The sequence below is a fragment of the Anomaloglossus baeobatrachus genome, chromosome 5 (genome assembly GCF_048569485.1).
Source record: "Anomaloglossus baeobatrachus isolate aAnoBae1 chromosome 5, aAnoBae1.hap1, whole genome shotgun sequence".
In the NCBI taxonomy this organism is placed as follows: Eukaryota; Metazoa; Chordata; class Amphibia; order Anura; family Aromobatidae; genus Anomaloglossus; species Anomaloglossus baeobatrachus.
In genome coordinates, this window is record NC_134357.1 from 525,862,038 (window position 1) to 525,887,665 (window position 25,628).

The window sequence follows — 25,628 nt, forward strand, 5'->3', positions numbered from 1 at the left end:
TAAATGACTTTGTGACCAAATGTAGAACTTGTGGAGGAAGGTTGAACTAGATGGACCTAGGTCTTTTTTCAACCTTAGTAACTATGTAACATATTCTGCAGTGCTTTACAATTCAGAGATTCATATACAAACATTCATAAGTAACAGTTATAGAAAATACAATAATTAAAGCAAAAATAAAGACAACCCTGCTTGTAAGAGCTTACAATTTACAATAGAGTGAGGTGGAGGTGAAACCAGGTACAAGTGCTTATTTTCAACAAAGGTCCAACCATCTCGAAGAAATGCGGGATAGATAAAGGCTGCCTGAACCAGTCACCAGCCAATCTTTGTAATGCTTTTGGGTGTGGTAGAGTGTGACATAATTATGTTCTAAGAAATAGTAGAGTGGATATACTGTATATGAATTGACTTTGATTAGGGAGGGTGGTAGTTCATCCTAAAAAGGATCGTCAGAAGTTGTATAAGTTGGGGATCGTCCTAGTTTTTTGTGGTACCACATTCCAGTGGATTGGTGCAGCTCGGGAGAAGTCTTGGAGCCTGGAGTGGGAGGTTAGGATTAGTATGGATGTTAGTCAAAAGTAATTTGCGGTGTGTAAAGTACAGGTAGGGTGATAGACAGAGAGGAGGGTGGAGATGTAGGGGGTGCCACGCTGTGAATAGCTTTCTGTGTGAGAACAAGCAATTTAAAGATGTAGAATTAAGCAGGGGACAAAAAATATGCATGTATAGAGGTTAAAGACTGTAAATATATGTAGTGTTATTTACGTATTTTGTAATCAGATTAATTCTTATTAAACACACAAGCTCATGTAAATTAAGGGATTAAGGAAAATAACTTGTTTGGCCATAACGATCACATTCACGAGTCCACTAGTAATTCACCATTGAGATAGTCTAATGATATAGCAACTTTAGCCTGTTCAAATGTCTATTTATTGGCCATACCCAAATCCATTCCACTAGTCTGTTTGCCCAGTTGTTGGCTGATGCCCTTGCCACACTCTAGGGGAACTGTTGTTTTTGTTACTATTTCATGAATCCACGGTACACGTGTTAATTAGAAAGTTTGCAATACATCTAATTGGAAAATTCGACTAATCTTTCACTTTCAAAATTCTTGGTTCAGTGGTAAAATCTGTATTCAGTGAAGACTTTCCCTTCCTTTCTCGCCTTTTCATTGGGGGACACAGACAGTGGGTATTATCGTGTCTCCAGGGAGGCGTGACACTAGATTTGCAAAAGTGTTAGCTCCTCCCCCCACAGCATATACCCCAGCTCGGCAGGAAACTAGCTCAGTTTTTTCTAGTGTCAGCAGGGAGGCTGACATGTCTGGACTGAGCTCCACCAGTGGTGCCTCAGGCCAGCTTATTTTGTTTTTATTTTTACTTTTTATTTTGTTTTCTTTTTCTTATTCATTCTATTTTTTATTATGGGGCAATACCAGGGTGCCCTGTCACCCCCGTTCCCCCCTGTGTACGGGCAGAGGAAACCTGGCATGCACAAGCCGTCAGTCTTCCCTCGCGCCCAAGTGGTCGGGTCTGCGTACCCCTCCAGGCTCCCTGGAAGCACCTCACACCAAGGTAGCTCCAGAGGGCTGAGCAGAGCCGAGGACCTGCTTCAGCCTTGAGCCGAAGATGCGTCCCTGAGATCCACGCATCCATCACCAACGCGTCTTCAGACGGAGCCAGGAGCAGGTAGGGAGACGACGAGTCATCTGTCCCCTGCATCCAAACCGCCGCCTGGAAAGGCACCGGTGGGCCAATGCAGGCCGTGATCCCGGGGAGCATCAATAATTTAGCCCCTGGCTTCGGCCTGCATTCTAGCAACGCCCCCTCTCACTGCTCTGGAAGCCTCTCCCTCACTCAGGAGCAGCTCCTTTCCGATTTGGCCGTCACGCTTAGTCCCAGCCCTGAGACCAATCAGCTTCCGGGGGCCAACTCTCTCTCCAGGCTGCCAGGAACACTGGACGCCATTTTCCACGTGGGGAGCAGACACGGGTGAGATCGCCTCCTTGGCTCTGCACTTCTGCAGCACTATATACCGCTCTGCTCAGCGGTATATCGCTGTCTCTCTAGCGGTGTGTGTCTGCTGGCTAGCGGTGTATATCAGCTATTAGCGGTATATACTGGCTCTGCCTGCAGGTATATGTCGGCTGTTTGACAGTATATGCCATTTTGCTACGGTATATACTGGCTGTGCATAGCAGTCACTTTATAATACTGTATATTCTGAGATTGCCTGCAGGCAGTTCGCAGCGCTTAACCAAAAAACCCTTTTAATTCTTGCAGCTTAGTTTTAATGGCAGAGGAACCCCTTCACTCTGCCAGGAATTAGTAGACTATGTGGGGGATTTTAATTGAAAATCCACAAAAAACCAGCGCTAGATGGGTTTTTATAATTTTTATTATTAAAGGTGCTCACCAAAAATCCTCAAGACAGTCTGAGCGTGATAACCCCCGGTTCACAGTGTAATATCAGCAGGGTTTTTCTGCGGTAAATAGACCGGGTTTCTCCGTAGATTTAATTTACTGCACGTTCCGTCTTAGGCTGGAGCCGTTGTAGATACAGGGTTAACCTGTCAGACTTCCAAAGCAGACAATTTGGAACCAGTGGCCGTAGTTAGTGCTGGCTCTAGAGGAGATGTAATATTACCAGCGTCCCTCTTTAACGGAGCCTTTAGACCACTTCACGATGCCACAGGCAGGCAATCCTGTATGATCCCAATTGTACTTCCAGAACGAACAGTGCGGAGCCACTGGAAGCACCAATATGTGCTGGCTTCAGACAAGGATAAAGTCAATGGTAACTTCTCCACCTCTTCAGCGGGCAGTCCGGACGGTGTCCTGTATGGGCTGACTGAATCCACACGAGGGAGAAGTTACTTAGCAGAATATCACCGCACAGGTGAGATAGACAAAGCAGAGTCCTGATCCGACGCGCGTTTCGGGGGCGTGTAACGGCCCCCTTCCTCAAGGATAACTCAGCTGTTGCCTAGAGCACTATTTATGCATATATTTAATTAGTTACAATTTACATAAAAGCAAACAATGTTTAAACTCAACCAACGTTTAATGACCACTACATATATCAATTTGTTAAAAAACCGCTCATAGTAATGCTGATATTACACTGTGAACCGGGGGTTATCACGCTCAGACTGTCTTGAGGATTTTTTCCCCCAGGTCCTGGGGGCGAATATAACATCACAAGTTTGTATCGTGCAATTTAAACTTATAAGTCAGTCGGGGGCTGGTATAGTATACCTTTATTCATTATACTAGTCTAAAATACTAATCAAACAGGTTGTATGCCACCGGCCAGGGCATTACACCAGACTGTTTAGAACTAAATCATTGTGAATATTGTTATTACTTCTTAGCAATTCAATTTATTTTATATTATTTTATTTTATCTTATGTGCTCCTTGGTTTTATTAATATCTAGTGCATTGTATATTACTAAATACTCTGTCTTGGAACAAGGATAGCATTTTTTGGTGGTGAGCACCTTTAATAATAAAAATTGTAAAAACCCATCTAGCGCTGGTTTTTTGTGGATTTTCAATTAAAATCCCCCACATAGTCTACTTTATAATACTGCTAGTGGCTCCTCACTCATATAACTCTACCCCTATAGGCCTGTAGGACTCTATTGCTGACATGCGTAACCGCAAGGGTGATAAAGCTTCCCAGGCATCCTCTACGGACCTGTATTATGCTTGTACCACCTGTGGACGCTCGTTTTCTAATGGCCGAAGCTATCCACTATGCCGGGGCTGCGATGCCCCTTCTACCGTTTCACAACAGACCCCGTTACCGGACCAGGAGGCCGCGCAGGTGTTGGATTCTGCCCCGGCCACTGGCCAGGCAGCACCCCCGTCTGATGATGTAATACCTGCATGGGCTCTTCTAATGTCTAAAAGGTTAGATGACCTTGCCGCTCAGATATCCCAGCCATCCTCAGGCTCCCACAGCCTTCCCCCGGCTCAGCTCCCTCAGAGGAGCCCGACTGCTTTGTCTGGTCCCTCTTTCCCAGAACGTAAAAAGGCTGTTTCCAAAAGGCGCCATTGCGACCTCTACGCCTCATCCGACTCGGACGATAGTCAGTCTGACCGAGGTTCCGTGACCTTTAGTAGTCACGATTCTCAAGACTCTGACTCTGATTCAGATGTCCTTTCTGAGTCTAGGCATATAGAAGACACACTAATTTCGGCTGTCAATCATTCTCTGTCGATCTCTGATCAGCCTCCTGACCCGACTTCTCAGTCGGCAATCAATCGGGCCAAGAAGACTCCTAAATCCTTTGCTCAGGATCCAGTTTTTCGGCAAATTATATCTAAACAGTGGGATCACCCTGATAGAAGGTTTAATAAAAAAAAACCTTCTCTTCATTCGCTTCTCCCTTTCCCTCTGAAATGGTTAAGCCCTGGTCAGTACCCCCCGTTGCGGATCCGCCAGTATCCAGACTGGCTAAACACACGGTCATGTCTGGTTCAGACAATGCGTCTCTCAAGGACTCGTCCGACCGCGCAGTTGATGCTGCGGTCAAATCTATTTTCCAGGCTTCGGGCTCCTCTCTTCGCCCCCTGTTTGCCTTAACATGGGTCGCGAGAGCTATGGGTGTGTGGAGCAAGAACCTACGCAGGATGCTTCGCTCTTGTAATATTCCCCCGGCGGCTTTTGAGATCCTTGATTTATTCTCTCCAGCCTCTAATTATTTTCTTCACGGCTCCCTAGATGCAGCTAGTTTGTCAGCCCTATCGGCGGCCAATGCTGTCTTTGCCCGCAGAGTCCTTTGGCTAAAAATATGGAATGCGGACAGTGCCTCCAAGAAATCCCTGTCCACACTGCCCTTCCATGGCCTGCGTCTGTTTGGAGAATCCCTGGACAAACTCATATCTGAGACGACGGGTGATAAAAGTACCATTCTACCTCAAAAGCGGCCTGTATCCAGGAATTTTAAAAAATCTCCTTGGCGCAGGCAGTCCTTTCGGCCTGCCCCCCCAAAAACCATCAGCCCAAGGATCGTCCTAACGCTCAGATCGAGGATCTGGTCCCTCAAGGGGCTCTTCTTGGCGTTCCCACTCCAAGCAACCTAAACCCAAAGGACCTCGCTCTGTACAGGCCCCCTCAGCATGACGCCAGGTATCCCTCAGATCCGACTCCTGTTGGAGGTCGGCTTCTGCTTTTTCGGGATATCTGGCTAGACCACACTCACGATGCTTGGGTTCGAGAAATCGTCACCTCAGGTTACAAGATCGATTTCCATTCTCTGCCGGCCAACAGGTTTCTGCGTTCTCGTCTTCCAAAGTCCAAAACGCAAAGCAAGGCCTTATTTCAGGCCATAGCCTCTTTACAGAAAGCAAATGTTATCATTCCAGTGCCCCTGGAACAGCGCGGCAAAGGTTTCTATTCAAACCTTTTTGGTGTTCCCAAAAAAGATGGCTCTGTCCGCCCTATCTTGGACCTCAAACGGCTGAAATTCGTACGGATTCGAACTTTCCGAATGGAATCATTGAGAGCAGTGCTACCTGCCATGGAACCTGGAGAATTCCTAGCTTCCATAGACAATCAAGATGCTTATTTACACATTCCCATATGTGTCTCTCATCAACGGTTCCTTCGCTTTGCCATAGGACACCGTCATTTCCAATTCTGGGCCCTCCCCTTTGGGCTGGCCACTGCGCCTCGGGTCTTCACATAGGTCATGGCAGCCGTCATGTCCATTTTATACCCCACAGGCATCCTGGTCGTTCCCTATTTGGACGACCTTCTTGTCAAAGGGAGCTCTCCAAGTTTGCTCAGAAAGCGTGCAGATTTGCCTAGACACGCTGTCAAGGCTAGGGTGGCTTATCAACTTCAACAAGTCATCCCTCATTCCACATCACCGCATCACCTTTTTAGGTATGCTGATAGACACGGCCCAGTCCCAGGTTTTTCTTCCAGAGGACAAGAGGTCTTCCCTGATCCGGGCCGCCCAATCCCTCCGCTCTCGCCGTCACACATCCCTTCGGAATGGAATGAGAGTTTTAGGCAAGATGGTGGCGGTCATAGAAGCCGTGTCCTTTGCCCAATTCTATCTGTGCCCTCTACAACTGGATCTTCTATCCTCCTGGGACAAGAATCCAGCTTCCCTAGACCGGTCAGTCCGCCTATCTCGGGCTGCGCTCAGTTCCCTCATCTGGTGGACTCAAGCCTCTTCCCTATCTCAAGGGAAGTCCTTCCGCCCGGTCCACTGGCAAGTAGTCACGACGGATGCCAGCCTGATAGGCTGGGGGGCGGTGTTTCTCCACCACACTGTTAACGGACGCTGGTCTCCTTCCCAGCGTTCCCTGCACATCAATGTTCTGGAGATCAGAGCCATATTTTTGGCCCTTCAGAATTTTCAACCCTTACTATTGGGCCTCCCTGTTCGGAACCAGTCAGACAATGCCACGGCCGTGGCTTACATCAACCGTCAGGGAGGAACTCGCAGCAGGGCAGCGATGAAAGAAGTATCCAGGATTCTTCTTTGGGCAGAGATGCACATTCCCATTATTTTAGCTGTCCATATTCCGGGGGTAGACAACTGGGCCGCAGACTTTCTCAGCAGGCAAAGTCTAGCGGCAGGGGAATGGTCCCTCCACGACGAGGTGTTCCATCAGATCACTCTTCGTTGGGGACTCCCAGATGTGGACCTCATGGCTTCTCGGATGAACGCCAAAATACATCCCTTCATATCCCGGTCGAGAGACCCGCTAGCGCTCGGCTCCAACGCTCTAGTCTTTCCGTGGTCGCAGTTTCGCCTACCCTACATCTTCCCTCAGTTTCCTCTCATTCCGAGAGTAATCAAGAAAATCAAAGCGGGGGGAATCCCGGTGATCCTCATGGCCCCGGACTGGCCCAGGAGAGCCTGGTACCCAGAGCTTCTCCAACTGCTTGGCGACACTCCCTGGCGTCATCCCGACCGCCCGGATCTTCTGTCGCAAGGTCAAATATTCCACCAGAATACAGCACAGCTGCATTTGACAGCGTGGCGCTTGAATCCTTGATTCTAGCAAAATCAGGTATTTCTTCGAAGGTAGTTCATACCATGCTTAATGCTCGGAAGCCCTCCTCCGCCAGTATCTACCACAGGACCTGGAAGACCTATCTTTCCTGGTGTGACGGTCATAATCGGTCGCCCCTTACCTTTTCAATCTCTAATGTTCTTGCCTTTCTGCAAGACGGTCGGGACTCGGGACTAGCTCTCAGTACCCTTAAAGGACAAGTTTCTGCCTTGTCAGTATTTTTCCAGAAGTGGCTGGATTCTCGCCCTCAGGTCCGTACCTTTCTTCAAGGGGGGGCGCATTTGGTCCCTCCTTATCGCCACCCCTTAGATCCCTGGGATCTGAATCTGGTTCTCGGAGCTCTTCAGCTTCCTCCCTTCGAACCTCTGAGAGAAATCTCTCTTCAACGAAAAAGTGGAAAGTTGCCTTTTTAGTCACCATTACCTCTATCAGGCGAGTGTCCGAACTGGCGGCCCTTTCCTGTTGCTCACCTTACCTGATTTTCCATCATGATAAGGTGGTCCTTCGGCCTTCCCCCGTTTTTCTCCCGAAGGTCGTATCTTCTTTCCACTTAAACGAGGACATTGTGTTGCCGTCATTCTGCCCGGTCCCGGTCCACTCTTTTGAAAAAACCCTTCACACTCTAGATCTCGTCAGGGCTCTGCGGATCTCCAGAACTTGAGCCATTGCGCAAGTCCGATGCCCTCTTCGTCCTCTCACAAGGACACAAAAAGGGCAATCCGGCTTCTAAATCCACGATTTCTCGATGGATTAGGACTGCCATCTGTGAGACTTACAAAACACGAGGTGTTGTTCCTCCTCAATCTGTGCGGGCCCACTCTACGCGAGCAGTGGGTGCTTCCTGGGGTATCCGCCATCAGGCTTCGGCAGCCCAACTTTGCAAGGCCGCTACCTGGTCCAGTGTGCACTCGTTTACAAAATTCTACAGAGTGCATACGCATGCCTTCGCAGATGCTGCTCTTGGAAGACAAGTCCTTCAGGCGGCAGTGGCCCATTTATAAGTGGCCACTGCTCGGTTTTTTGACAGTGTTTTGATATGTGTTCACTGCAGTTGCAGTCGTTAGTCAGCTCTTAGTCTGATGTTATATACTGTTAATAGTTCAGTTCCCACCCAGGGACTGCTTTGGGACGTCCCACGGTCTGTGTCCCCCAATGAAAAGGCGAGAAAGGAAATTACATTTTTGTGTACTCACCGTAAAATGTCTTCCTTGGAGCCTTTCATTGGGGGACACAGCTCCCACCCTTGTGGTTTTGGTTGTCCTTCTCCTACTGCTTTTACACCAAACTGAGCTAGTTTCCTGCCAAGCTGGGGTATATGCTGTGGGGGGAGGAGCTAACAGTTTTGCAAATCTAGTGTCACGCCTCCCTGGAGACACCATAATACCCACTGTCTGTGTCCCCCAATGAAAGGGTCCAAGGAAGACCTTTTTCGGTGAGTACACAAAAATGTCATTTTTATGACATAGAAGATGATAATTTCTACTGAGAAGATTTTACGCAGAGGAGAGGAGGGAAGAACTAGAGGCAGAGCTCTCACTCCTACTCTTTCCTTCCTTCTACATAGAATCTTATCAGTAACAACGATAATCTCCTTTGTCACTATAGGGAAAGTTTGTCTTTACTGAATACAGATTTTATCTCTAAATTGAGAATTTTAAAAATGAAGGATCAGCCCCAGAGGTGAAAAAGTGGATTTTTCTCATAAAATATATGAATATATTATAGTTTCTAACTTTCATGTGTTATATTGATTTATGAAATTTCAAAGCAAATGATGGTTATTCTTTAAATTCATCTGATCCTGGTGGGAGGAAGCCCCTGGGCAGGGGAGGATGCGAAAGCTGGGGTGGAAAAATTGCGGGCCCATGGGTGAAGGGGGCTAGCCTGCTTCAGCTGGATGTATGTCCGAGGGCGCACATCCAGCTGAAATGCATTACAGAACGGAATCCTAGATGATTTTTTTTTTTGTGAGGTAAAACATTTCCCTGCCTCATTTTAAAAAGAATTATTTTTGCAATTCAGAGCAGTAATGTCTGTGTATTTGTTTTACTTCCTCCCTGGCCGAGGAGATGTATGATCAGGCTATGTCCCTGTACAGTCAGACACATCCATTACATAGTACATAGCAGGTTCACATTTATAAGATTATTTCAGCATAAACACATTTTTTACACACATTCGATTCTGGAACTTATTATTATTCCAAAATGTATTAGTTATATAGAAACCCCTTTAATGACCTTGTTAATAGGATTGTTGTAATTTACATAATATTCTGTTTCACATTTTAATATATACATACTTAACAGGTAGAAAGAACAATTGAGAAATAAAGTTTTCTTGCTGATAAGTGATTCATTCTGCTCTCCATTGCTTATACTTTTAGATTTTGCGTTTTCGCACAAGAAATTGAATAGCCATGCTGGAGTCTAGTGTTCAGGGACCAGAAGAAGAAATAAAAATAAAGGTTTCTTACCTACCAGTGGCTTCAGTTTAGTACTCCTGTTCCTGATGTTCTCGGCTCCTGTATTTGGCCATCAGAAATTGTGGAGCCATACTGGTGGAAGATAAGTGAGGAACAAGAAGGAGAACATAAGGGTTTTATATCTATAAGTGGCCCCAGTTCAGTCTCATTTCCTCCATTCCTGATGTTTTGAGCTTCTGCATTATAGTACCAGAAATTGTGGAACCATACTCAAGACAAAGCACTTGCAATGAGGAAACATATAAAGAGACAAAAGAGCGCTTGTGTTACAATGATCGATGACCTACAATAAGGCCCTTATTCGACCGGACTCACCAGGTAGGGTTGGGCACCCCTGCACAACCCCCAGTATTCAGCTTGTTTGCAACTGGCAGGTCACTTGGTCCAGATACTCAGGGAGACAACTCCTCTTCAACACACTCCCGGTTCACATGAGTATAAGGAGAGGAGAGGAGAATAGAAGCATTGCTGATTATTCAATTAAAGGTGTACTAGGAGGATCCACAAGGACTATACTCACCGGGGAGATTGTGCACCCCACACAACACTGGTGTTAGCTCCAAGATCAGGTCCGTTGGGCTTTGCTGCTGGCAGGTTAGGACTGCTTGAATGTGACTGAGCACTAGGTCAGTCGCAGCTGATTCTCTGAGCAGATAACTATTAGTCCTTCACTGCTGCCCGCTACACTTACCGTAACCTTGTTAGAGGGAAGGATTGAACAGGTATAGCAAAAAATGCGGTATTAACGGGCAGTGAAAGCAGTGAGGCTAGAAAAAAATATATTGAAGTATCATTTATTTCACACATGTTTCTGAGGCTGCTGCCTCCTTCACCATGTCCTACTTTACAAACAAAAAAAAAGGTCATATAAATTTCATGTAAAATTTTAAGAAAATCATTTGTAATCTGTTTTTGAATGTTTATGAATATGCAGGATTGTGCTAATTGGAGGTGTGTTCTTAATCCGTATAAATGTGCGGGAAAATCGTTTGTAAAGTAGCACCTGGTGAAGGAGTCAGCAGCCTGAGAAACATGTTGTGTGAAATAAATGATAGTTCAATATATTTTTGCTAGCCTCTCTACTTTCAGCGCCCATTAATACCGCATTTTTTATTTTTTTGCTAAGATAGAGCACTTGGGAACAGGAACCCAAAGGATGGAGAGTGAATGAGAAATAAAGGTTTCTTAGTTAGAAGTGGCACTTGTTTAGTATCCGATCTTTTGTTACTGATTTTTTGGGTCCCAAATTTTGTTAAATTCACAACAATCCACGTAGTACCTAGGTATCAAGTCTTCTCTATTTTTTTTTGGACACTAGAGAGGATTGACTTTTTTTTTTATTATATCCTCTTTTATGTTAAGAGTCTCTTTTACAGCTATACAATTCCGATACAAATATGATGTTATAATATAACAACATGCAATAATTCCCTGAGTGGAAGAGTGTTTTATTTACACTTATGTTACTTTATCCCTCAGCCTGCCTCTTTTGTTGTCATTCACACAAGCGTATTAAATGTTCGTGTACAAAATGGGAAGGATGTGGACAGCACAAGGAGCAATGCGGGTCAAAGGTGCTGGTTCACATAAAAGGTTTACACACAGACTGAGTAATGTACTACTTTTGAGCCGTATTTTGGTTCAGACTCATCCATTATAAGTAAATTAGTGCATAAAAACGCATACCATATGGGTTACCCGTAGGTATAGCATGGATTCTTCATGGATGCATTACAATTGAAAGTGTAAGAAACTGTATTTAACCTTTTATTTTTAAATTACTCAAGAAAAACTGTATGCCATAGGGATGCTATATGGACATGCGGAACACAAATATGAACATGTGGAACACAATTCAGAAATATTATTTTTTTGTTTCAGGATCAAAAATGGACGATTTTGTTTACGCTTTTGTGAACTCAGCCTTAAAGGGAACCTTACAGCTGATACATGCTGCCCATGGATCAGGCAGCATGTATCAGACACTGGATGTATAGTTCAACCCTACGGCATTTTAGAAAGAACAGAATTTAGAGTTAAATAACATTTAAAAGTTAAACATGTATGGCTGAAATCATGCAGCTGGTGTTAGAGAGTGCATAAAAAAGATAAAAATGATTTATTAGTACCTATGAGTTTCCACTGAGACATTAATGTGAAAAGATTGAAGAAAAGCACAGCAAATTATGAACTTAAGAAAGACTTGTTTTTGAGCTTGTTGCCTCACACAGACGTAACAGTAGTAAAAAACTAACAGTATTATTAGGCTCAACTTTGTTTTATTCTTCACAGATGACTGTTTGAGAAGCTCAAAAGGACATGCAATATATACAGATTTTAAAGCAGATATACCCTCCACTACATACAGCGCAAATATATCATCTGATGTTTTTCAAGAGCTCCTATTTTTTGATACAGCACCGAATGTTAAGAAAAGTGAAAGGAAGGAAGTTGAGCTTCATCAGAGAGTTCACATGGAGAAGCCATTTTCATGTTCAGAATGTGGAAAATGTTTCAAGAAAAAATCACATCTTGTTATACATCACAGAATTCATACAGGGGAGAAGCCATTTGCATGTTCAGAATGTGGGATGTGTTTCAAGAACAAATCACATCTTGTTCAACATCAGAGAACTCACATAGGACAGAAACCATTTAGATGTTCAGAATGTGAGAAATGTTTTACAGAGAAATCGAATCTTGTTGCTCATATAAAAATTCACTCGGGAGAGAAGCCATATTCTTGCGCAGAATGTGGAAAATGTTTCAAGAAAAAATCACATCTTGTTATACATCAGAGAATTCATACAGGGGAGAAGCCATTTTCATGTTCAGAATGTGGGATATGTTTCAAGAATAAATCACATCTTGATATACATCAAAGAATTCACACAGGGCAAAAACCATTTACATGTTCAGAATGTGGGAAAAGTTTTACCGGGAAATCACAACTTGTTATACATCAGAGAAATCACACAGGGGAGAAGCCATTTTCGTGTTCAGAATGTGAGAAATGTTTCAAGATTAAATCACATCTTGTTATACATCAGAGAATTCACACAGGACAAAAACCATTTACATGTTCAGAATGTGAGAAATGTTTTACCGGGAGATCACATCTTGTTATACATCAGAGAATTCACACAGGGGAGAAGCCATGTACATGTTTAGAATGTGGAAAATGTTTTAACCAGAGATCACATCTTGTTAGACATCAGAAAATCCACACAGGGGAGAAGCTTTTTTCATGTTCAGAATGTGGAAAATGTTTTTTGCAAAGATCACATCTTGATAGACATCAAAGAAATCACACAGTAGAGAACCATTTTATTTCTTCTACAGATTTGTTATTGACAGGTAGTGAAACAGAACATATGCCAGTTATAGTCGAGTAAAGTTGTGGCAAGCAGAGTAGGGGCGGAGGGCACCAATTCCCTGAAATGGGATCACACCAGCACTATAAACAATTGTGAGACAAGAAGAGGCAAAGAAAGTGCCAAAAAATGGGGATCACCAAAAAATAGAAATTTTATAAGACACAAAAACATTTAAAAACATTAAAAACATTTCAAATCCAAATAAGGAAAGTGAGACCACCCGACATCCTTGAATATAAATAAGGTAAACCAGAAAAAAACACCGCAAATGATATGATAGGCATACACAGCAATCAAACAGAGTGACATATCACATGAGGCAAGGTATTTCAAAATGAGCAGCAATATAAATAAAATGCATGTGAATGTCATAGAAAATCACGCAGAAATTGGGTGAGTATATGCCAAAGTACTTAAACTGCGAATGTTAGAAACATATAATGCCCAGTCATGATACATACCAAATAAAGAGAGCTGTACCCCATCCTCTTTGTTCATTGCTATTGATTTGTCTCCCACTTTCCACCCCATCCCCCTCTCTATAATGGGGGTGAGGTTACGATCTTGCAGCATTGCAGCCTTGCTATTTTTCTGTTAGATCATCCTTTATTGGGATTTTTGGTGAGTGTGTGGGACCCACTGCTTTTCTATCATGCTACATGCATGCTATCCTGGCACATCTGCAGCATTCCAATCTGACTCTCTTTATTTGGTATGTATCATGACTGGGGAGTACTTTGGCATATACTCATCCAATTGGTGTGCGGTTTTCTATGACATTCACATTCATTTTATTTATGTCCAATACCTTGCCTCATGTGATATGTCACTGTTTGATTGCTGTGTATGCCTACTCATATTATTTGCGGTGTTTTTTTCTGGTTTACCTTCATTATATTTGAGGATGTCGGGTGGTCTCACTTTCCTTGTTTCGATTTGAAATGTTTTTAATGTTTCTGTGTCTTAGTCCAGTGCATATTTGTCTTAATAAAATTTCTATTTTTTTGGTGATCCCCTTTTTTTGGCACTTTCTTTGCCTCTTCTTGTCAGTCGAGTAACGTTGTATGCCAGGAAAAACAGAAAGCAATTTAAAGCACTAAGCTGTTTGCAATCTCCATAAAAGCTTATAATAATATTGTTATGGATTAGATTAATAAAAAATACATATCTCTGGACATTTGGAAGCATCTTCTTTGAGTAGATAGTCAGCAGCTGATGGTCCCAGGAATTTCTCTGAAACTTCTTGCAATTAGAGGTTGTTCCTTATATTTGCAGGGAAGATAACTGAACTAAGGTAGACTAGACGTCTCCAGTCCATACCAGGGACATCACATGGCACAATAGAAATGCAATATTACCATAACATATTGATAATAACCATTTGTCAGCACAATCCATTCATATATCTGTGATCGTGAGATATAATCACTTCTATGGTTCAAAATGTCAGGAATTTTGCCAATGGAAAAAGACAAGAATGCAATAGCCACCAGAATTATGAATGTATCAGTCGTGTTTGATATGTTTAGGATGGTGAAAATATGCTTGGAAATATGTCAGTCATATTATTTTATTTAAAATTGCCTATTGTAAAAAAATTACAAATTAGAATTACAGTATGTGTGGCACCCATTTTGACTTGCATACAATTATCCATTCCCTTCTAAGTTGATCAGGAGAAGAGGCGTGGATGGTATCCATGAAAATTACTCATCCAGAAATAATTGTCAGACCGAGGGGAAACTCGCAGTGCCTTGCAAAAGTATTCACCCTCCCCTCTATGTATTTTTCATTTTTGTGCCACCTCAACCTGAGCTTTTACTATCAGTTTATACAGTGTGTCCACCCATATCCTGTCCACCGCAATTAACTTGAGAACGGCGGCAGCTATAGGCATATAAGTGGTGTCTAGGTATAGTAAACTAGCCATGCGCTACGCAATGAAACCACCTATTGCACTACCTGGTGGAAAACAACGGAGTTAGCATTTTTATCTCGAAAACGGAACAAGATAGAGAAAAAAAAGTGAATTACAAAGTTGTAAGGCATCATCAATTCAATACGAATCGACACCTTGCATATAGAGATGCTATAATTAGAAAATGTAAAACTCACAAGGCTGCGGACGTGAAGCGATACCTCATGGAGACCTTCCTACAAGTCAATGGGTATGGTGGCTGCATGGAGTGGCCTCCACACTCACCTCATCTGACCTGATCCCAATGGACTTCTTTCTGCGAGGTCACATCAAGCAGCAGATCTATATGACCCCTCCACCAACATTGCAGGACCTACGACGACGTGGCTACATGGCTACTTTACTATACCTAGACACCACTTCTATGCCTATAGCTGCCGCCATTCTCAAGTTAATGGCGGTGGACAGGATATGGGTGGACACACTGTATAAAGAACATGCCTACAGCTATGAACATTTGGTTGTCTTTTTATTGTAAAGCAAATAACAAACAGGACAAAATAACTGAAAACTTTAGTGTGCATAACTATTCATCCCCCTAAATTCAGTGCTTTTGTAGAACCAACTTTTTGCAGCATTTATAGCTGCAAGTCGCGTTCGATAAGTCTCTAAGCTTTCCACATCCTGCCACTGGGAATTTTGCCCATTTATCAAGGCAAAATTGCTTCATCTCTTTCAAGTTAGATGGTTTCCACTGGTGAATAGCAATCTTTAAGTCTGACCACAGACTCTCAATTGAATTAAGGTCTGGTCTTTGATTAGGCCACTCCAAAACATTTACACGTTTCCCCTTAAACCAGTCGAGTGTTGCTTTAGCAGTATGCTTTGGGTCATTGTCTTGTTGCAAGGTGAACCTCCATCCCAGTCTCAAATCACTGTCAGACTGAAACAGGTTTTGCTCAGGAATATTCCTGTATTTCGCACCATCCATCTTCCCCTCACCTCAGACCACCATGTTTCACTATAGAGATGGTATTCCTGGGGTGATGAGCTATGTTGATTTGATGCCGAAACATAGCATTTATCTTGGTTGCCATAAAGTTACATTTTGGTCTCACCTGACCACCGCACTTTCCTTCATTCATTTGTGGAGTCTCCCACATGTCTTTTGTCAAAGTCAAAACGGGCCTTCCAATTTTTGGCTGTAAATAAAGTCTTATTTTTCTGGCCACTTCCATAAAGGCCAGCTCTGTGGAGTGTATGGCTTAATGTGGTTGTATGGTAATAGGATAGAGTCTGGCTCAACTGCTATTGACTAGGTGCTTTAGGGTAAATAAGTACACAAAATGGCAAAAACCCAAGCACTCAAAGGACAAGGAGAGGGATAATTTTCATGCAAGTGTTTTATTGATAAACTGCAAAAAATGTGAACCCTAAAGGCCACTTTACACACAGAGATAAATCTTTGACAGATCTGTGGTTGCAGTGAAATTGTGGACAATCAGTGCCAGGTTTGTGGCTGTGTACAAATGTAACAATATGTCCATAATTTCACTGCAACCACAGATCTGCCAAAGATTTGTCTCTGTGTGTAAAGTGGCCTTAACAGTAGCAACACCGATGTTTCGGTTGTAACACCTTTATCAAGGTAGTTGCTTAATGGAAAGATGCTATGATGCACGGGTCGCCTTGGACAACCGTCACTGAGGTTAGGCTGCCACCACACCACCATTGCTGATTCAGCCTCTCCTGGACCAAAATCAGGCATCCTTCTCATATCACCGCTCTGTCACAGCTTCCCTTCATCACTTGACAATTTACTGCAAAATGTGATGCTCTCAACCTAACCTCAGTGACAGTTGTCCAAGGCGACCCGTGCATCATAGCATCTTTACATTAAGCAACTACCTTGATAAAGGTGCTACAACCGAAACATCGGTGTTGCTACTGTAAGGGTTCACATTTTTTGCAGTTTGTCAATAAAACACTTGCATGAAAATTATCCCTCTCCTTGTCCTTTGAGTGCTTGGGGTTTTGCCATTTAATGTGGATGTATGGACAGATACTCCAGTCTCTGCTTGGGAACTCTGCAGCTTCTTCAGGGTTACCTTTGATATCTTTGCTGCCTCCCTGATTAATACCCTTCTTGCCCAGGCTAAAAGTTTTGATGGGTGGCCCTCTCTTGGCAGTTTTGTTGTGTTATCATGTTCTTTCCATTTGATGATATTTAATGATGAGTGAATATATTTGGCACTGTATTTCTGGGCCAGATAGCCAGACCACCCGCTGCCTTCTTATCTTGACACCTGTGTGTATCTGCATGCCTTTTACCCTGTATCCTTTATATGCTCTGTTGTGTTCTTAAATAGATCCTCACCCCCTGCGCCATGAAAAATCGTCTACTGAGTTTTCTCTTGTAAAGTTTGGTAAATGGATTTACACTCTTTAACAGACTCACCAACTGTGGTGCTTTACCCGGCTCATCTCGAGTGCCATGGTGCAGTGGCATTTGGGGTAATATATGGGGTTGATGTCAAATGTGACTTGTCAAAAATCACAACTGCCATTAAACCCAGGGATGGTAATAGAGGGGTGTCTATGAGACCTCCCCATTACCAACCCTGTAATTAAAAAGAAAAAAAACATACACTCACAAAAATCCTTTATTTTAAGTAACAAAACAAAACGCACAATGTCCCACGACTATCCCGACCCTGCTACATCCAGACGCTGCAGTGATGGAAAACATGAATGATCACTGCAGCTACTGGGACACAGTGAGGGCAGCGACAAGCGATGAACTCTGCCGGATTGCAGGGCACGATGGCACTGCAGTCCGGAAGTCAAGTCAACAGAGTTCACATCCATTGCATTCAGTGAACTCAATTCACACTGCTGTCAGTGAACTCAGTTCCGCTGCCAGATTGCCGGACTGCTATGCGACCATGTCCCAGAGTCCAACAGTTCGGCAATCTGGCAGCGGGTTCAATGCAGTTCACTGAGAGAAATGTGAACTCCGATGAACTCTACTATCAGATTGCTGTACTGTTGGATTGCGGGACACGGCAACACAGCAGTTCGACAGTCCTATAGCTGAGAGGCCAGCAAACCCTTTAAAGAGCCTCTAAGGGAGCTTTTAAGTTTCTTGGAGTTTCCAGCTGTTGGGACAGCTGGAGGCTGGGAACTCAAGGAACAATAAAGGCTCCCTTAAAATTACTGAGTTGAGAGCTGCTGTGAGACCCAGTGGCTGTGAGCTCTGGTAATCTGAAAGGTTACTGGAGCTCACAGCCACCAGGTTTCTCAGCAGCTGTGAAGCCCAGAAACCTTAAAAGAGCCTTTAAGGGAGCCTTTAAGTTTCTTGGATGTCCCAGCTGTTGTGTCACCTGGAGGCTGTGAACTCTGGTAACAGTTCACAGCCTCTAGATGTACCACCAGCTGGGAACTCCAGGAACCTTAATGGATCTTTTAAGGTTTCCAGGCCTCCTAGCTACTGGACTGTCAGACTTCTGTGCTGTTTTGTATAGCAATCCGTCAGTCAGGTCACTGGACCTCACACCCACTGCTCTCAGTGAACTCAATTAAACCCGCTGCTGGATTGCCGAACTGTCGGATTGCTAGACATTGCCGCACAGCAGTCCGGCAGCGGGTTCAACTGGGTTCACAGAGTGTGAACTCTGGTTCCAGATTGCCAGACTCCTGTGCTGCCGTGCCCCGCAATCCGGCAGCGGGTTCACTGGTGGTCACACTTTGTACTGTGTGAAGCCGGCTGTGCGCTCTGGTGACCTGACTGACGTCTCTGCTTCTCACAGCTGGGTCCCCCGCTGCCCTCAGTGTGTCCTAGGGGCTGCAGTGAGCGTTTTTGTTTTCCATCACTGTAGTTTTGGGATGTAGCAGAGCCATGATCTTCGTGGGACATTGTGTGGATCCCGTCGCACCTTGGGGGGGGGAGGGTTGGGATTATTAAATTGGTGAAAGAGGGTATTTTTTTTATTTACCATAAAGAGTTTTTGTGTGTGTTTTTTTAAATTTTTTTATTTTTTACTTAGAGTTGGTAATGGAGTGTCTCATAGACAACCAACCCAGGGCTTGATGGCAGCTGTGATATGACATCACAGCTGGCATCAACCCCATATATTACTCCAATTGCAACCACACCAGGGCAATCGAGATGAGCCAGGTAAAGCGCCAGAAATGGTGCATCTAATCGACGCGCCAATTGTGGGGAGGCTGCAGGCTGCTATTTTTAGGCTGGAGAAGGCCCAATAACCATGGTGCTGGTTATCAAAAATGGGCAGGAGCCCATGTTTTTTTTATTATTTAAATAATTTTAAAAAAAAGCTCTATTTTTGATAACCAGCCAAGATAAAGCATACAGCTGGGGGCTGCATCTAACAGCTGTCTAATTTACCTGTGCTGGTTATCACAAATAGGTGGGAGACTGCACTTCAAAGTGGTGTAATACTCTGACAACATTGTTCCTAGAAGCGACCTGTGTAACTGAGATCCATCCAGACATTTTCTCCATGCTGCTGCCATTCAATTTCAACACTTTTCTATCTATTTCAGCATTTTTAGAGCCCCGCCAGACATCTTGAAAATGTCTGCCGGAAAATGATTTGAATTTCCCATTGACTTGCATTAAATTTGTTTTTTTTGTGACGAGTACATGAATAGTACGAAATATTCAAGAAGACTAATCCGAACCCGAATATTTCACTATTCACCCATCACTAATGATAATGGATTTGATGGTGCTCCATTTTTTTTGCTCGTTGATCTCCCGCTGTGGAGCACGCATCAGCGTATTTGACGGCGGGAGACCAACGAGCGCCAGTTCTGAGTGTACAGGGAGCCGTCGTTACACGGGTCGCTGGTGGCTGGTCGCTGTGGAGATCTGCCTGATTGACAGCTCAACAGCGACCATGTAGCGACGTTCCAGGTCAGCGATCCCTGCCAGGTAGGATGGCAGGTACGTCGCTATGTGTAACAGGACCCTTAGATTGCACACAGGTGGACTGTATTGTTACGGTTTTGCTCCTAAACATCAAAATTTACATTTTCATTATTTTGTGAATCCACCTTTGGCTTTCACCACTGCCTGAATCCTTCCGAGCTTGCTCTTGATCAGATTCAAGCATGTCTTGACCGAAATCTGATCCCAGATCTTATCTCCTCTTTCACAATATTGTTGCATACTGATCGGCTCACTTGTGTATGTATACAGTATTTCTTTAACTCTACCAACAAATGATCGATTGGGTTGAGGCCTGGAGAATGTGGGGGCCAATCCAGTACCTCTACTTCTTTGTCACTGAACCATTTCTTTGTCAATCTTGACGTATGCTTTGGGTCGTGTTCTGCTGGAACACTATGTCGTCCTTATCATACCCATAGTACTTGAGTGTACACAGTAACTTGTCTTGTAGGATACTCAGATATAGCGCAGCACTAAGACCACCATCGATCCTGGTCAAGTATCCCACGCCTTTGGCTGTTAAACAAAACAGCCCCATATCAGTTTTCCGCCACTGAACTTGTCAGTTCTTTCAATTTCTCGATCTGTTAGTCCCTTTTTCCCTTGTTTCTTCCAGACCTATTTCTACCCATCAGAGCCTAGTCTATTGACTTTCATCTCATTGCTTCAAATCCCCCGTTTCCAATCTTCTACTGTCCATTTTTCATACTTTTTGGCAAATTCGAGCCATTTGATAATATTAAAGTAAAGGGCTTCTTCACCTTTTTTTGGCCACCATTCAAGACTTGTGTAATATGAATCACACGATGATTGTATGGACCTCTGTGATTTCACTATTATGAAGCATATGAGCCTCCTCGAGTGCTGTACTTGTTACCCCATATCATACACACACAGATCCACTCCGTACACATTGTGCACACTCAGCTCTGCTCTGTACTCCATACATTAAGTAAAAAAATAGCTCCAGGCCCAGGGAATCAATTGTAGCAAAACAAGCAAAATATTCCCCAATAGTTTATTATTTTATTAAAGTGAATAAAAAAGTTTATGATACCACACCATTTAGTGCTTATCAAACAAACACAATCAAGTTGTCACAGAACAGACCAGTATTATGGTCACCCCTGGTCTTGAATATCAGGGGCAGGGTTTACATATATATTGTTAGACAATTGATACAATTAAAACAGTGATTACAAAAAGTTCACACAAGAGGACATGATGGATAACACCAAGTAGACTTAACTTATAGGCTCAAATATCCTGAGTGATTCTTCAGGCATAATATTGCTGGATAATATATCATATTTAGGAATTGTAATCCAAAGGCATCCAAAATGGGTCACAAGGCATTAGATATTCAGTCCCACACTCAATAGGGTGAACCGCCAACCGTTTATAATGCATTTAAAGCAGTCTCCACCTCGATGCGTTTCCCCACAATATATGCGGTTCATCAGGAGGTTTTCTAGAAAAAAGAAGGATGTATGGCATGCAGATCCATGGTGTCGTTTAGTCAGATCAGTAGCATCACAGTACGATCCTGTAGCGATAATGGTATACCACCGTCCTCAAAGGCATCAATACATGTCATACACGGCTCTGCTATGTACACATCATACATACATCATACATACATACGGCTCTGCTCCATACATATTGTACATATAAAGCTAGGCTTCATACACGTTGCATGCACACAGCCCTGCTCTGTACACATTGCACGCACGTGGCTCTGCTCCGTACATGTTGCACACACATGGCTCCGCTCCATGCACATTGTACACACAGGGCTTTGTTCCGTACATGTCATACACACAGGGCTCCGCTCAGTACATGTCGTACATGTAGCGCCCCTGAAAGCTCAGGGCACTACAAGGAACTGCATCCTCTAGGGGATGCAGGACTTACCCCCCTGGGACCTGGAGTACCAGTGCCGATTCCACCAACACATATCTAAATCCTAGTTCTCCTCTCCACACTGGGCATAAAGGGTTAACCATGTAAGGGGATGGTCGCCATGGGAACGAGTCCCTGGGTATAGCGAGCTTGGTGGGAGGGATCAGTCAGTCAGTAGCAGTCAGAAAGTTGGGAGCACACGGGAGAGGTGTACGGATGTGCCTGAGCTGGGTCCTTGTAACGGTGACCCCGGGGGCACAGGAGAGAGGTCGCCAGGATGGGTACCGAGATACCGCTGGGACCAGAGCAAAAAACGGGGCACAGGGCGCTAGGTCAAATGTCAAGTATCAAACGGTTTGATAAATACCTGCACGGTGAGGACACCTTCACGGACTTCATCGAACCAAATAATCCAGGGGCATCAGCAGTAAACTAGGATCGGGGTTCGGACACTTACCTCCCCGCAGGGTCCACACTGCTCACCGTACGGAGGAGACTGTACCCCAAAAGGGACAGTCGGGGTTCCCAAATGCTCCACGCTACGGGAACTCAATCTACAGAGAGTGACGGGGATAGAGCAACCTGGGCCTACCACCATAGCTGCCACTATCACCATCCCTGGGAGTACCCACGTTGAGCAGCAGCGGTTCTCCATTCTTAACCGCAACCCGCAGGTGGCGTCACGAACATTAACTCTTTTATCCCCTGTAAATACCACCTTTTATTAAGCTTCCCCAGGGCACGAGACCGGGCAACGGCCACCCGAAGTGACATTCCAGTTTGCAACTGCCCGGGACCAAGTACCCCCTTCCCTGGGCGACACAGCTTAAAATTGGCATTATGAACAGGATACGGACAAGGCCCGTTAACACGTGTGACGTGTGCCTTAAGAACTGTATTTAATGGACTGTTTGTGTAAAGACTGCCGCCATCTTGGATGCTGAAAAAGCTGCTGCGCCATCACTGTGACCAAAAGAGCGCGAAAAGCCGACCCTGCACCCTGGGAGTGGTAACATGCAAAAGTGAAACTGGCTGCAAGAGGCGAGAAGGGAGCCGGCAGAATGCACCCTGGTATGCGGAAGCGACACCAGCCCTGCAACACTGACTCTACAGACCAGCACGAGACAAGATGTCTACACCTCCAGCCCGCGGAACCCTGCCCTGGCTTGAAGCGGAGCTGGACCTGCTGTGTCTGTGGATGCAAATGATCCAACAGATAGTTACATAGTTACTTAGGTTGAAAAAAGACCTAGGTCCATCTAGTTCACCCTTCTTCCACCAGTTCTACATTTTGTCCCTAAGTCACTTATAACCAACAATGTTATGTGTACTGAGGAAATCATCCAGCCCTTTTTTAAAATCTGTTATAGTATCTGCCATTACTACCTCTTGTGGTAGGGCATTCCACAGTCTGACTGCTCTAACTGTAAAGAACCCTTTCCTATTTAGCTGTCGGAATCGCTTTTCTTCCACTCGCAGTGACTGCCCCCTGGTCCTTAGTACTGTCTTTTGAAGAAATAGGTCATGTGCCAGTCCTTTATATTGACCACACATGTATTTATACATATAAATGAGATCTCCTCTGAGACGTCTTTTTTCTAAGCTAAACATATCTAACTTTTTCAACCTGTCATCATATGGGAGGCCTTCCATTCCTTGTAATAGTCTAGTTGCCCGCCTTTGAACTGACTCTAACTTCTGAATGTCCTTTTTAAAATGTGGAGCCCAAAACTGGATCCCGTATTCCAGATGTGGCCTTACAAGTGATTTATAGAGGGGTAACAATACGTTGGGATCACGGGATCTAATCTCTCTTTTTATACACCCTAAAATCTTGTTTGCTTTAGCAGCTGCTGCTTGACATTGAGTGCTGCTGCTCAGCTTATTTGTAATGAGAATACCCAAGTCCTTCTCCTGTTCTGTAGTCCCGAGTTTACTTTCATTTAATGTATACGCAGTTATAGGATTACTCCGTCCTAGGTGCATTACTTTACATTTATCAACATTAAATCTCATTTGCCAAGTATCTGCCCATTCTGACATCTTATCCAGATCTTTTTGTAATATTGTACTATCCAGGTCAGTTTTTAATATCCTACATAGTTTAGTGTCATCGGCAAAGACTGACACTTTACTATCAATCCCATCCACAAGGTCATTAATAAAGAGAGTAAAAAGAATCGGTCCAAGCACAGATCCCTGCGGCACCCCACTGCTGACTATAGCCCATTTAGAGAATGTACCATTTATGACTACTCTTTGTTTCCTATCTTTTAGCCAATTCCTTACCCAGTTGCATATAGTTTCCCCTAGTCCTTGCTTCTGGAGCTTTAGTATAAGGCTATTATGTGGTACAGTATCAAATGCCTTTGCAAAGTCCAAATAAATCACATCAGCTGCATTACCAATATCCAGGTTTGAACTTACCCCCTCATAGAACCCCAACAGGTTGGTTAGACACGACTTATCTTTCATGAATCCATGCTGTTTATCAGTTATCATATTATTTTCTGCAATATATTTTTGCATGTCATCCCTTAAAATGCCCTCAAAAACTTTGCATACTACTGATGTCAGGCTTACTGGACGGTAGTTGCCTGGATCTACCCTCTTACCTTTCTTAAATATCGGTACCACATCAGCAATCCTCCAATCCTGAGGCACCAACCCTGTTACAAGTGAGTCTAAAAAGGTGAGATACAGCTGTCTGTCGATAATGGAGCTCAATTCCCTCAATATTCGTGGATGAATGCCATCTGGCCCTGGGGATTTGTCAATGTTTAATTTACTCAGACGTAGGCGTACTTCATCTTGTGTTAAATTAATTATATCGGGTGGTGGACTTTGATTTTTCACTTGTTGAATGATCCCTGGTATTTGGCGCCAGGAGATGAGGGGGATGGTGGCTGCGGTGCGGACCCAAGCAGAACGGGTCCTGCACGAGGAGCAGCACCAGGAGTCGGTAAGCGAGGCATCATCCTCAGCCTCACAAACCCCCACGGTCGCGGAACCAGTAACATCCGTGCCCGCTGACTTGCCGGTAACACCGGATCCTCCCACCGGGGCCAGCCCAGACTGCGCCGCGACGCCACAGTCCACAGCCAGACCAGACCAGGCTGCAATGCCTCCGTCCGCGGACATACCAGACCAGGCTGCAACGCCACCGTCCACGACCAGACCGGACCTAGCTAGGCTGCTGAACACAGCCCTGGGAGACCCGACGACTACCAGAGAAGGCGCCGGTGACCAGCCTGACCTGGAGCCCGCTAACGGTAATCCAGATGCGGGTAATCCGGGTTCGGGGAGAGTATGGTTCGAGAGGGATTCCGGAATGGCTGCTGCGGCACAGAGGGCTGCTGTGAACAAGGAGGCCTGCCAAGCCACCATCCGGCAGCTGCACCAGGAACAGCAGAATTGGGCTGCCAAGAGAAAAGAGGTGAGAGCCCGTGCTCTGAAAGAGAAGGAAAGCCTGGACCGAGATACCTGAGGTGCCCGTGGGGTCCGGTACCAGGGCACCGTCGATAAGTTCGACCAGCACAAAGGGTGGGGATTCATCAAGGAGCCCAGGATGCATGCTGGCGTGTTTGTCTCCCGCAGAGATGTGCTGGACCACCTGGCACAAGGACACCCGGATCGTGACCTGCACCTGGGTGATGTGGTCACATATACCAGGCAACATGGAGAGAGGGGCTGGTATGCCCTTGATGTCCAGAAAATCCGGGACTTGTGCCAGCCCACTCCTACTATTTCCCCACCATGTCCAAGGTCCTCCATGCTGTGGTAGCTGACCCAGGCTACCCCAGCAGTTGTTACTATTAGTAATGTTGTTATATTGTTGAAATGTTATGATATTTGCTGCTAATCATTTGAAAAAGTGGGACAAATTTTGAATGATCCAAGGAACAGTCACCTGATTTACC

General features: G+C 44.6%; 1 protein-coding gene across 1 annotated transcript in view; it reads left to right on the forward strand.

Moving 5' to 3' along the window:
* The window catches only part of LOC142312897 (uncharacterized), a 148,041-nt gene that overhangs the window by 85,854 nt on the left and 36,559 nt on the right, over window positions 1-25,628 (forward strand). Inside the window, exon 12 of the mRNA XM_075351883.1 lies at window positions 11,829-12,850. Within this exon, the coding sequence (XP_075207998.1) occupies window positions 11,829-12,850 (1,022 nt within the window). The remainder of the gene's footprint in view (window positions 1-11,828; window positions 12,851-25,628) is intronic.